The sequence below is a fragment of the Elephas maximus genome, chromosome 17 (genome assembly GCF_024166365.1).
Source record: "Elephas maximus indicus isolate mEleMax1 chromosome 17, mEleMax1 primary haplotype, whole genome shotgun sequence".
In the NCBI taxonomy this organism is placed as follows: domain Eukaryota; kingdom Metazoa; phylum Chordata; class Mammalia; order Proboscidea; family Elephantidae; genus Elephas; species Elephas maximus.
Genome location: NC_064835.1, coordinates 50,182,399 through 50,194,623, shown reverse-complemented (window position 1 = coordinate 50,194,623; position 12,225 = coordinate 50,182,399). Strand labels below are relative to the sequence as shown.

The 12,225-nt window shown below is 40.5% G+C and overlaps 1 protein-coding gene across 3 annotated transcripts in view; it reads left to right on the top strand.

Annotated features, from left to right (window-relative positions):
- The first annotated feature begins 3,871 nt into the window (after positions 1-3,871).
- The window catches only part of DNAH6 (dynein axonemal heavy chain 6), a 315,642-nt gene continuing 307,288 nt past the window's right edge, over positions 3,872-12,225 (top strand). For all 3 annotated transcript variants that reach the window (XM_049856189.1, XM_049856188.1, XM_049856190.1), the window contains exons 1-2: positions 3,872-3,962; positions 5,191-5,423. In XM_049856189.1, the coding sequence (XP_049712146.1) occupies positions 5,199-5,423 (225 nt within the window). In that variant the 5' untranslated portion in view covers positions 3,872-3,962; positions 5,191-5,198. The remainder of the gene's footprint in view (positions 3,963-5,190; positions 5,424-12,225) is intronic.

Here is a 12,225-nt window from a genome sequence, read left to right as displayed (position 1 = left end):
CTGAGCACACAAGGAAAGTCTCTAGTTTTAGACTACTAAAATAGAGTTTTATATAATGTGACCAATTAAGGGGTGATATCCCACCACCTCTGTTACATAATGTAACCTAATCATAAGAGTGATTATTACCTTGCCTTTGTCATGTAATATAACCTAATTATAAGAGCGATTATCACATCACCTTTGTCATGTAATGTAACCCAATCACAAGAGTGATAACCCTTCACCTTTAGAAACAAGTCACAGGTCTGTCTTGTCCACACTTAAGGGGAAGAGATTACAGAAAAGTACGAACACCAATGGTGGGAATCATTGGGGGTCACCTTAGGTATCTCTGCCACCACCTTCCAGACAAGTCTGATTTTTGAAGAAAATGAACCTGGCCTAGAAATATATTCCAAATTATATGAAAGAGAAATTAATTCATAATACAAATTATTTATCATATCTATAGAGTCGCTATGATTTGGAATCAACTTGATGGCAATGTGTTTGGTTTTGGTTTATGCATTATTTGGTATTTTTTCACTTCTAACTCTCAATTTATTTTTCCAGTTCCCCTTTTGCCAGGATCTTCTTATTTGACAAACTGTTCAATTACTTCTTAGTGTTCAAACTTTCTACTCAGTTTTCAAGGCCTCAAGTCGTACTTTTTCTCCTAGCAAAACATCTTAGTCACAGTCATGGAAATCTTTGTTGCTGCCCTGGACTGCTTCACTGTCTATCTTGACCGAATTTATCAGGCTCCATTGACCACACCCTTGTCAATAACAACCTAGAAGAGATTATCTAAGCATAAGAAATACCATTACAGAACTGGGAATTTCAGACTTGTTGCAAGTATTTTACAGAACAAATACAAAGGATACAGCCCAATACCTGGCGCTAGGGAGCACACAATAAATTGTAACAATTATTATTTATGTTGTTATTGTTGGTTGCTGCCCAGTTGGCTCCAACTCATGGCAATCCTATATACAACATAACAAAATGTTGCCCAGTCCTGTGCCATCTTCATGGCACGTTTGAGTCCATCGTTGAAGCCATTGTATAGTACCTTCCAACCTAGTGGGCTCATCTTCCAGCACTATATCAAGCAATACTGTGTTATGATCCATAGGGTTTTCACTGGCTAGTTTTCTGAAGTAGATTGCCAGACTTTTCTTTCTACCCTGTCCTAGTCTGGGGGCTCCACTGAAACCTGTTACCATGGGTGATCTAACGGGTATGTTAAATATTGGTGGCATACCTTCCAGCATTATCGCAACACACAAGACACATAGCATGATAAATTAACAGATGAGTAGTAAACTAATATTTACAGGAACTATGAAAAAAAAAACAATATAACATACCCAAAGCTCTCATATGTCTACATTGATTAAGTAAGAATTCAGCTGATAATGAAGATAACATCTTGCCACATTAAAAAAATGTTTGAAACTTAGGGCACAATGAGTTTATGTTAACGGGAGATGAACAGCTCAGAAAAGGAGGGTAAGAACGGTTGCACAACTTGAAGAAGGTAATCAATGTCACTAAATTGTACTTGTAGAAACTTGAATTGGTGAATGTTTTGCTGTGTATATCTCAACAACAAAAAATAAACAAAATTAAAAGAAAAAGTTTGGTAAGACTTGATGAGTAGTGTTCGCTATAGCAATATCTTCATAAAACTCTATATGCCCATGCTGTCCCCTTTTTCACTCCTGGAATGCTCTCTGCTAAATATGGTAACACTTGAATACAACCCACTTTTATCTACGAAAGAGTCATTGGGTGGTGCAAATGGTGCCGAAAGGTTGGAGGCTCAAGTTCAGCTGGAGACACCTCAGAAGAAAAGCCCGGTGATCTACTTTCAAAGAATCAGTCATTGAAAACCCCATGAAGCACAGTTGTACTCTGACACACATGGGGTTGCCATGAGTTGGAGTTGATGCCATGGCAACTGGTTTCATCTAAAAAAAAAAGGGGGGGATTCTGGGATTGAGGAGCAATAGCCTTTATCTTCAAAGAGAACAGATTAAGATTTTATACTACTGCACACCTAAAATGAAATCAATTTTTGGGTGTATTTTACATTGCATATTATTACAATTTTATGCTTACTCCAAATTGTTAGGCTTTTTTGGGTATCTTTCATCTCTGGGGAATTACTATTTGTTATATTTACATTTGAGGTTTTTCTGAATCACTTCTATATCAACTTTACACCCTTTCTGCTTCTGGTTGTAATCAGGGATTGGGAGATCTGTATTCTAGTTTTGCCTCTGCCACAAGCAGCTGCCTTACTTTAGGTAAATCACTTGCTCTTTCAGGCTCTCAGTTCCCTTGTTAATCACATAAAGATCGGATTAAAGACTGCAGCCTAGAAAACCATATGGGCAGCTCTACTCTGTCACATGGGGTCGCTATGAGTCAACTTGATGGCACACAACAATCTCCATTCCAGCTCTATGTTCATATGATTCTCTAAATTGTAGATAGTGTCATACCCAGCAATTAAAACGTATCTGAATATGTTAAGATTGAGAAAATGCAAGTTGTAAGTATAATATGGGCATTAAAAAAACCCAAACCCGTTGTCATTGAGTAGATTCCGACTCATAGCGACCTTATAGGACAGAGTAGAACTGCTCCATAGGTTTTCCAAGGAGCAGCTGGTGGATTTGAACAGCTGACCTTTTGGTTAGCAGTCAAGCTCTTAATCACTATGCCACCAGGGCTCCATAATACACATAGCACTTCATGTATAGAGTATGGTATTCAAGGCAACAACAGGTATCGAGATAGAAAAGGCAAATTAAAATAAAATAATGAGTTCTGGTGGTGATTATGTCATTTTGAAGATGAGGTTGAAAACCAGGGCTCTGCCATCTGGTGTAACATTTCCTCAAGGCAGGTGACAGGACTGCTGATCACTAACTGGGATAGGCATCTTCAGTAAGTACCAGCTTTCCTGTCCCCTCCTGCCTTCTCATTCTTGCCCCTGGGCTGGTGTGCCCATTTAGTCTCATGTACCTGGTTGAGCTATGTGTATTAATGTTTGTTTTATGGGCCTGTCCAATCTTCGGCTAAAGGGTGAACCTCAGGAGTGACTTCAGCACTGAGTTAAAAGGGTATCCAGGGGCCATATTCTTGGGGGTTCTCCAGTCTCTGTCAGGCCAGTAAGTCTGCTCTTTTTTTTTGTGAGTTTGGATTTAGTTTTACATTTTTCTGCAGCTCTGTCTACCCTCTATTATGATCTCCCGCACTATCTAGTTGCACTGGACTCAGTCTGGTGGAGGCTTTGGTAGTTGTGGTCCGTCAGTCCTTGGGACTAAATCTTTCCCTCCTGTCTTTGGTTTTCTTCATCCTCCTTTCCTCCAGACAGGGTGGGGACAGTGGAATATCTTAGAGGGTCCATCACAAGCTTTAAAGACCCCAGATGCTACTCACCAAAGTAGGATGCAGAACATTTTCTTTACAAATTATGCTGACCAGAGAATTTTAGATTAAAGTGAATGTCATGTCAGTTTTAAGCCTCTTGAAGGAAAAGGGATCTGCGGGATGGAGCGGCAGTAAGAGCTGGCGGTCAACAAGCGAATGAACTACCAGAATTAACCAGCTCCTTGTGTTTTTTTCCGCAGCCCTGCTAGCCGGGCCTGGGCAGTGTTCAGTTCCCAGTGCTGAAGAGGAGAGGGGCGGGCTGAGTCCAGGATCTCCACCAACCAGAGACTCAGAAAATGTTCCACACACACTGACTGGCTAGTTTTCCAGGTACTGCCCTGGACTAAGAGCTGTGGCTGGCTGAGGCGTTGCCTTGGCGACAGGTCTCGCCCTGGTGCAATGCAAGTTAGTAGGAGCTTGGTGGCTGCTAGGCAACTGCAAACATTCCTGGGTACAGCCGACTTTTCTACTCCCATACCTGACTTTGCTGGGTCTCTGGAGACCCTCAGCGGCGGCTTCTCTAATCTGACTCGGTGAGTCCTGTGGGACAAACCCTTGGGGCTGAGCTTCAACTTCTGGGCTGGAGACAAGGCATGGCTTTCGAAGCACATAAGACAGGAAGCCAAAGTCAACAGGAGGGCATTTCTGTGATTAGCTACTACCTATCATTTTAAAGAAGTGGAAAGTGAAGAATAGAGCTGTAAAAGAGACTTGGTCTAGAGCCCACATTGAGTGGTTAAGGCTAGACCTGCCTTGTTCAATAGGGTCACCCATAGCCGTGTGTGGCTAGTCTGAATTGAGATGTGTGCTGAGTGTAAAATTCACACAGGATTTTGAATGTGGGGTTAAAAAAAAAGTGTAAAATATCATATTAATAATTCTCCTATTGATTACATGTTGAAATGGTAATATTTTGGATAAATATTATTAAATTAATTTCACCTGTCCCTTTTTTTTTGTTTTTTGAATGTGGTTATTTAGAAAATTAGAATTGCATACAAGGGTCTCTCATTCTATGTCTATTGGTCAGCACTGATCTAGGTTAAAACCTGGGTCTGTAGACACCTGGTTCAGAATCTCTTGTACTGTGATACTGTAATACTACTCTGAAGGGCAGTATTTCCACCCATCTCGTGGGGGTAGGGGTGGGAGAGGGGATGAAGAATGCAAAGCTGTTAGGAAAGGCTCATAGCTCTAGTGTTTTAGGACTTTGCTAATCAAAGTGTAAGAATCAGAATCTGCGTCTTAACAAGACCCTCAAGTGATGGTTATGCACATAAAAGCCGGAGAAACACTATTCTTGGTTTTAGCTCTCAACTCTTTTTCCTTTGTTTGGTTTCTTCAGGAGCGTCTAGGCAGTATTTCTCAGATTGCCTGTATTACAAGTACCTGTATTTTAAGTAAGCTCCCTAGGAGATACTTTGCATACTCAAGTGTGAGAAACACTGATCTCAATACTAATTGTCCTGTCTTCATCCTTTTTTTTTTTTTTTTTAACTAGGCCAGCATCACCCAAGAACTTGTTAGAAATACAAATTCCTGGGCTCCACCCCAGTTACAGGGCTCCCTGTAGGCACAGTTCATTTCATTTCTCTGGTTCAAATCTCAGTTTGGAAAAACTGGGTTGACTTTGATGGATTTTCTTTGGGGGAATGAGCGAATTCAGCTTCCCTGGTCCTTAGGTATGTCTCTGCTGAACAGCCTCCCCTAATCCTTTGGCTGTACTTTTCATTGTTCATTTCCTGTCCCCACCCTTTTCAGGGTTAAGGATGGCTTTTCAGACCAACAACAGTGACTTTGACCTGCAAAATACTGAAGAGCAGGTCGAAAACTCTGTATTTTCAAGACTGAATAGTTTGAGAGCAAGGAGAAGACTGAGCGCTATAATCCCCACAGAACAGGCATCTGGTAATCAAGTCTTGACATTTGGACACACTACAAAAGCTCAGGAGAGGACAAGAAAGCGACAGGAGCGAGTAAAACTGGAGCCTCTGGTAAGTGCAAAAACCAGCATTTTAGTCACTTTTAGGCTACAGAGGATGTTGCAAAATTGAATTGGGGGATGGAAGTTATTTCCAGACTCTTAATTATTTGACAAAAAAGAAATGAAAGCCTAAAAGTGAAGACTTATTTATGAAGTCGTAAACACTCCAAACATTTTTTGAACACATATCAAATGAATTCTAGGCACTGTTTGAAGTTAGGGGATAGAGTGGTGAACAAAGTTTTCTAGTAGATAAATTGCTTTCTAGGATTACGTACCATGCAGATTCTTAGCTATGTCGTTGTAATCAGGCTCTTTTAGATATTAAGATACTATTTAATACTTCAGTAAGAGTAATGTATAGATGTATATATAGTTATATTATGTTCAAAGTACCTGCCTACTGTCCTGAAAAGTTTTGTACATGTCTGAAAATACTTAATTTTAAGAAATTGCTTATGCCCTTGGATAATGATCAATGCATGTAAAGCAGCAGTGAAAGTATGTAAAGTGAAAATTGCAAGTTCTCACTCACTTCCTCCCTCAGATGTTAACTACTATTATAGTATGTCCTTCTAGACTATTCTATATGTCTATTCAAATATTTATGTATATATGTGTGTGAATAAACATACTACCTGTTGCTGTCGAGTCGATTCCAACTCATAGTCACCCTAAAGCACAGAGTAGAACTGCCCCCATAGAGTTTCCAAGGAGTGCCTGGTGGAATCAAACTGCCCACCTTTTGGTTAGCAGCTGTAGCTCTTAACCAGTACACTACCAGGGTTTCCATATAGCTTTCCATATGTAGCTTTAAAGTAAGATTATGCAGTACACATTGATCTACAAAGTGCTTACTTCACTTACACATATAGCAATCTTTTCAATCAATGCATGTAGAGGTATCTTTTTTTTTTTTTCTTATTAAACAGTTAGTAAACATACTGTTTTGTGACATTGGTTGCCAACCCCACAGCATGTCAATACTCTTCTCTTCTCGACCTTGGGTTCCGTATTACCAGCTTTCCTGTCCCTGCCTACCTTTTAGTCCTTGCCCCTGGGCTGGTGATCCCCTTTAGTCTCATTTTGTTTTATGGGCCTGTCTAATCTTTGACTGAAAGGTGAACCTCAGGAGTGACTTCACTACTGATCTGAAAGGGTGTGCGGAGGCCATACTCTTGGGGTTTCTCCAGCCTCTGTCAGGCCAGCAAGTCTGGTCTTTTTTTGTGAGTTAGAATTTTGTTCTACACGTTCCTACTCTGTCCCGGGCCCTCTATTTTGATCCCTGTCAGAGTAGTCAGTGGTAGTAGCCGGGTACCATCTACTTGTGCTGAAAGTTTTTTATTTTTAGTTTTTTCAATAGGAGGTCTAGAAGTGGTGATTAAAAGGCAGCAGCAGCAAGTACTTGAGAAGGCTTCTGGAAAGAACTGTGTTCAGGGTAGAGAGGAAGGCTAAAGAGCTGGAAGGCTGAGGGCATACCCAGAGAGGAAGCTAAGGGTAAACCTCAGGGGTGACTTCATCACTGAGCTAAAAGGGTGTCCTGGGACCATACTCTTGGGATTTCTCCAATCTCTGTCAAGGCCAGTAAGTCTGGTCTTTTTTTATGAGTTAGAATTTTGTTCTACATTTTTCTCCACCTCTGTTCGGAACACTCTATTGTGATCCCTGTCAGAGCAGTTGGTGGTGGTAGCCGGGCACCATCTAGTAGTACTGGACTCAGCCTGGTAGAGGCTGTGGTAGTCGTGGTCTAATCTTTCCCTTGTGTCTTTAGTTTTCTTTATTCTCCATGGCTGCAGCTGGGGTGAGATCAGTGGAGTATCTTAGTTGGCTGCACCCAAGCTCTTAAGACCCCGGATGCTACTAACCAAAGTAGAATGTAGAACATTTTCTTTATAAACTATGTGATGCCAGTTCAGCTAGATATTCCCTGAGACCATGGTCCCAACAGCCCCCAGCCGAGTAACTCAGTCCCTCAGGGAGTTTGGATGTGTCTATGGAGCTCGAGTGACCTTGCCGTGTACAAGATGTCCTGGCTTCCCCAGTATTGTGTACTGTCTTACCTTTCACCAAAATTACCACTTATCTATTGTCTATTTAGCATTTTTCCATCCTTGCCCCTCTCCTCCCTCATAACCATCAAAGATTGTTTCTTTTTGTCTGTAAACCTTTTCATGAGTTTTTATAGTAGTGGTCTCATATAGCATTTGTCCTTTTGTGATTGACTTATTTCACTCATCATAATGCCTTCCAGATTCATCCATGTTGTGAGGTGCTTCGTAGTACTCCATTATGTGTATGTACCATAGTTTGTTTATCCATTCATCTATTGATGGGCATCTATGTTGTTTCCATCTTTTTGCTATTGTGAACAATGCTGCAATGAATGTGTGTGCATATGGCTCTTATTTCTCTAAGATATATTCCTAGGAGTGGGATTGCTGGATCATATGGTATTTATATTTCTAGCTTTCTAAGGAAGCTCCATATTGTTTTCCAAAATGCGTTAGCACCAGCAGTGCATAAGAGTTCCAATCTCCCTGCAGCCTCTCCAACATTTGTTATCTTCTGTTTTTTTGATTTGGGCCGGTAATGTCAGGGTGAAATGGTATCTCATTGTGTGTTTTTTTTTTATTGTGTTTTCAGTGAAAGTTTACAGCTAAAGTCAGTTTCTCGTACAAAAATTTATACACACATTGTTATGTGACCTTAGTTGCTCTCCCTATAATGTGAGGCACACTCCTCCCTTCCACCCCAGATTCCCTGTGTCCATTCAACCAGCTCTTGTCCCTTTCTGCCTTCTCATCTTACCTCCGGACAGGAGATTCCCATCTAGTCTTATGCATCTGCTTGAACTAAGAAGCACACTTTTCAGGAGCATCATTTTATGTCTCATAGTCCAGTCTAATCTTTGTCTGATGAGTTGGCTTTGGGAATGGTTTCAATTCTAGGCTAACAGGGAGTCCAGGGGCCATGTCTTCCAGGGCTCCTCCAGTCTCAGTCAGACCATTAAGTCTGGTCTTTTTACGTGAATTTATGTTCTGCACCCCACTTTTCTCCCACTCGGTCAGGGACTCTCTGTTGTTTTTTAGGGCAATCATTGGTGGTAGCCAGCTACCACCTAGTTATTCTGGTCTCAGGATAATAGAGACTCTGGTTTGTGTGGCTCTTTCTGTCACTTGCACTGATATTTTCCTGGTGTCTTTGGTGTTCTTCATTCTCCTTTGTTCCAGGTGCACTGGGACCAACTGATGCATCTTAGATGGCTACTTGATAGCTTTTAAGATTCCAGACACCACTCATCTAAGTGCGATGCAGAACATTTTCTTAAATAACTTTGTTATGCCAATTGATCTAGATGTCCCCTGAAACCATGGTCCCCAGACCACTCCTCCTGCTACTCTGTCCCTCAAAGCGTTTGGGTGTATTCAGGAAACTTCTTAGCTTTTGGTTTAGTCCAATTGTGCCAACTTCCCCTGTATTGTGTATTGTCCTTCCCTTCACCTAAGATAATTTTTGTCTACTGTCTAGTTAGTGAATACCCCTCTCCCTCCCTAACCTTGTAACCATCAAAGAGTATTTTCTTCTGTGTTTAAACTTTTCTTAAGTGCTTATAATAGTGGTCTCATACAATATTTGTCCTTTTGTAACTGACTAATTTCACTCAGCATAATGCCTTCCAGATTCATCCATGTTGTGAAATGTTTAGAGGATTCATCATTGTTCTTTATCATTGTGTGGTATTCCATTGTGTGAATATACCATAATTTGTTTATCCATTCATCCATTGGTGGGCACCTAGGTTGTGTCCATCTTCTTGCTATTGTGAAAAGAGCTGCAGTGAATAGGGGTGCGCATATATGTATTCATGTGACGGATCTTATTTCTCTAGGATATAGTCCAAGGAGTGAGGTTCCTGGATTGTATGGTACTTTTTTTTTTTTTTTTTAATTTAAAGAATCTTTATTTCAATTAGGTATGTTTTATGTTATACAGGCTTAAAATAATTTCTGTGTTCTTCTAGGTAACTTAATTTTTTTCTTTTAATCCTCTTTATTATGAAATAGAATACACTTAGAAAACTACGTAAACAACCGATGTCATAGAACACTTTATGTACAAACTATTGAATGGAAAACTGATTTGCTCTATAAACTGTCACCAAAAGCACAATTAAAAAGGAAAAAAAATACTTAAAGCCCACTTGTATACTTGATAAATAATTTTAAAGCAAATACCCATGTAACTACTGCTTGACTCAAGAAACAGAATATTGCCAGTACCCCAGAAACCCATCCCCATGTCCCTTCCCAACCTCACCCTTCTATCCCTTAAAGCTAAACGTTCTCCTGACCTTTATAATAATCTCTTCCTTGTTTTTCTTTGTACCTTCACTATGTACGTGTGTATGGATTTTGTTTTATTTGCTTAATAGTCAGAAGTCATTCCAGGCAATGTCTGATCAACAAGGTGGGAGGTCAGCCTGGGTAAGGCCATTTTTAACAAAAACCAGTGTGTGCTCTAAAACAATAAGGAAAGTTTCTTCTGTTTCATGTGAACTAGGCATACTGAAAGAAATTCTGAAAATACTGTGTATGTTAACACTGCTATAAGGACTGGTCTTTTGAACATACTAATTCTGGTTGTCTATTCATCTGTCAGTTATATTACTTCAGAGTCTCACCTAGTATATGGCTGTGTCCTGTTAAACCACATTTTTCTCAACTTTTATCTGTTTTGTTTTTTCAAGGTGGCCCTTAGTGTTCATCCCCTGAAAATATTTGTGGTGAGCCCTGTAAGCGCTGTTGTTTACCCCAGGCCTCTCCACAGCGTGGCATCTCCGTGTGACGGTCTTCCCTAGAGGAGGAGAGCATGAGGTTAGGTTCTAAGGAAAATGCTCTGAAAACTGGGAGATTCTGTATTCCTCATTCTAGGAAAATTTTGGCATTGACCTTCCCCCTTGCAGTTTTCTCCCTAAGAATTTCTTTTTTTTTAATTAATTTTTATCATGCTTTAAGTGAAAGTTTACAAATCAGGTCAGTCCCTCACACAAAAATTTACATACACCTTGCTATACACTCCTAATTGCTCTCCCCCTAATGAGACAGCACGCTCCTTCCCTCCACTCTCTCTCCTTGTGTCCATTCGGGCAGCTTCTGGCCCCCTCTGCCCTCTAATCTCCCCTCCAGACAGGAGATGCCAACATAGTCTCATGTGTCTACTTGATGCAAGAAGCTCGTTCTTCACCAGTATCATTTTCCATCCCATATTCCAGTCCAATCCCTGTCTGAAGAGTTGGCTTTGGGAATGGTTTCTGTCTTGGGCTAACCCAAAGGCTGGGGACCATGGCCTCTGGGGTCCTTCTAGTCCCAGTCTGACCATTAAGTCTGGTCTTTTAACAAGAATTTGGGGTCTTCATCCCACTGCTCTCCTGCTCCCTCAGGGGTTCTCTGTTGTGTTGCCTGTCAGGGCAGTCATCCGTTGTGGCCAAGCACCATCTAGTTCTTCTGGTCTCAGGCTGATGTAGTCTCTGGTTTATGTGGTCCTTTCTGTCTTTTGGGCTCATAATTACCTTGTGTCTTTTGTATTCTTCATTCTTCCTTGCTCCAGGTGGTTTGAAACCAATTGATGCATCTTAGATGGCTGCTTGCTGGCGTTTAAGACCCCAGACGCCACTCTCCAAAGTAGGATGCAGAATGTTTTCTTAATAGATTTTATTATGCCAATTGACTTAGATGTCCCCTGAAGCCATGGTCCCCAAACTCTTGCCCCTGCTATGCTGGACTTTGAAGTGTTCAGTTTATTCAGGAAATTTATTTGCTTTTGGTTTAGTCCAGTTGTGTTGACCTCTCCTGTATTGTGTGTTGTCTTTCCCTTCACCTAAAATAAAACTTATCTATTATCTAATTAGTGAAAAACCCTCTCCCTCCCTCCCTCCCTCCCCCATCTTGTAACCATCAAAGAATATTTTTTCCTCTGTTTAAACTGTTTCTCCAGTTCTTATAATAGTGGCCTTATACAATATTTCTCCTTTTGCAACTGACTAATTTCACTCAGCATAATGTCTTCCAGATCTCTCCATGTTATGAAATGTTTCATGGATTCATCATTGTACTTTATCGATGAATAGTATTCCATTGTGTGAACATACCATAATTTATTTATCCATTCATCCATTGATGGGCACCTTGGTTGCTTCCAACTTTTTGCTATTGTAAACACTGCTGCAATGAACATGGGTGTGCATACATCTGTTCGTGTGAAGGCTCTTATTTCTCTAGGATGTATTCCAAGGAGTGGGATTGCTGGGTCGTACGGTAGTTCTATTTCTAGCTTTTTAAGGAAGCACCAAATCGATTTCCAAAGTGGTTGTACCATTTTACATTCCCACCAGCAGTGTATAAAGTGTTCCAGTCTCTCCACAACCTCTCCAACATTTATTATTGTGTGTTTTTTTGAATAATGCCGGCCTTGTTGGAGTGAGATGGAATCTCATTATAGTTTTGATTTGCATTTCTCTAATGGCTAATGATCATGAGCATTTCCTCACGTATCTGTTAGCAGCTTGAATGTCTTCTTTAGTGAAGTGTCTGTTCATATGCTTTGCCCATTTTTTAATTGGGTTATTTGTCTTTTTGTAGTTGAGTTTTTGCAGAATCATGTAGATTTTAGAGATCAGGCACCAATCGGAAACGTCATACCTAAAAACTTTTTCCCAGTCTGTAGGTAGTCTTTTTACTCTTTTGGTGAAGTCTTTGGATGAGCATAGGTGTTTGATTTTTAGGAGCTCCCAGTTATCTGGTTTCTATTCTGCA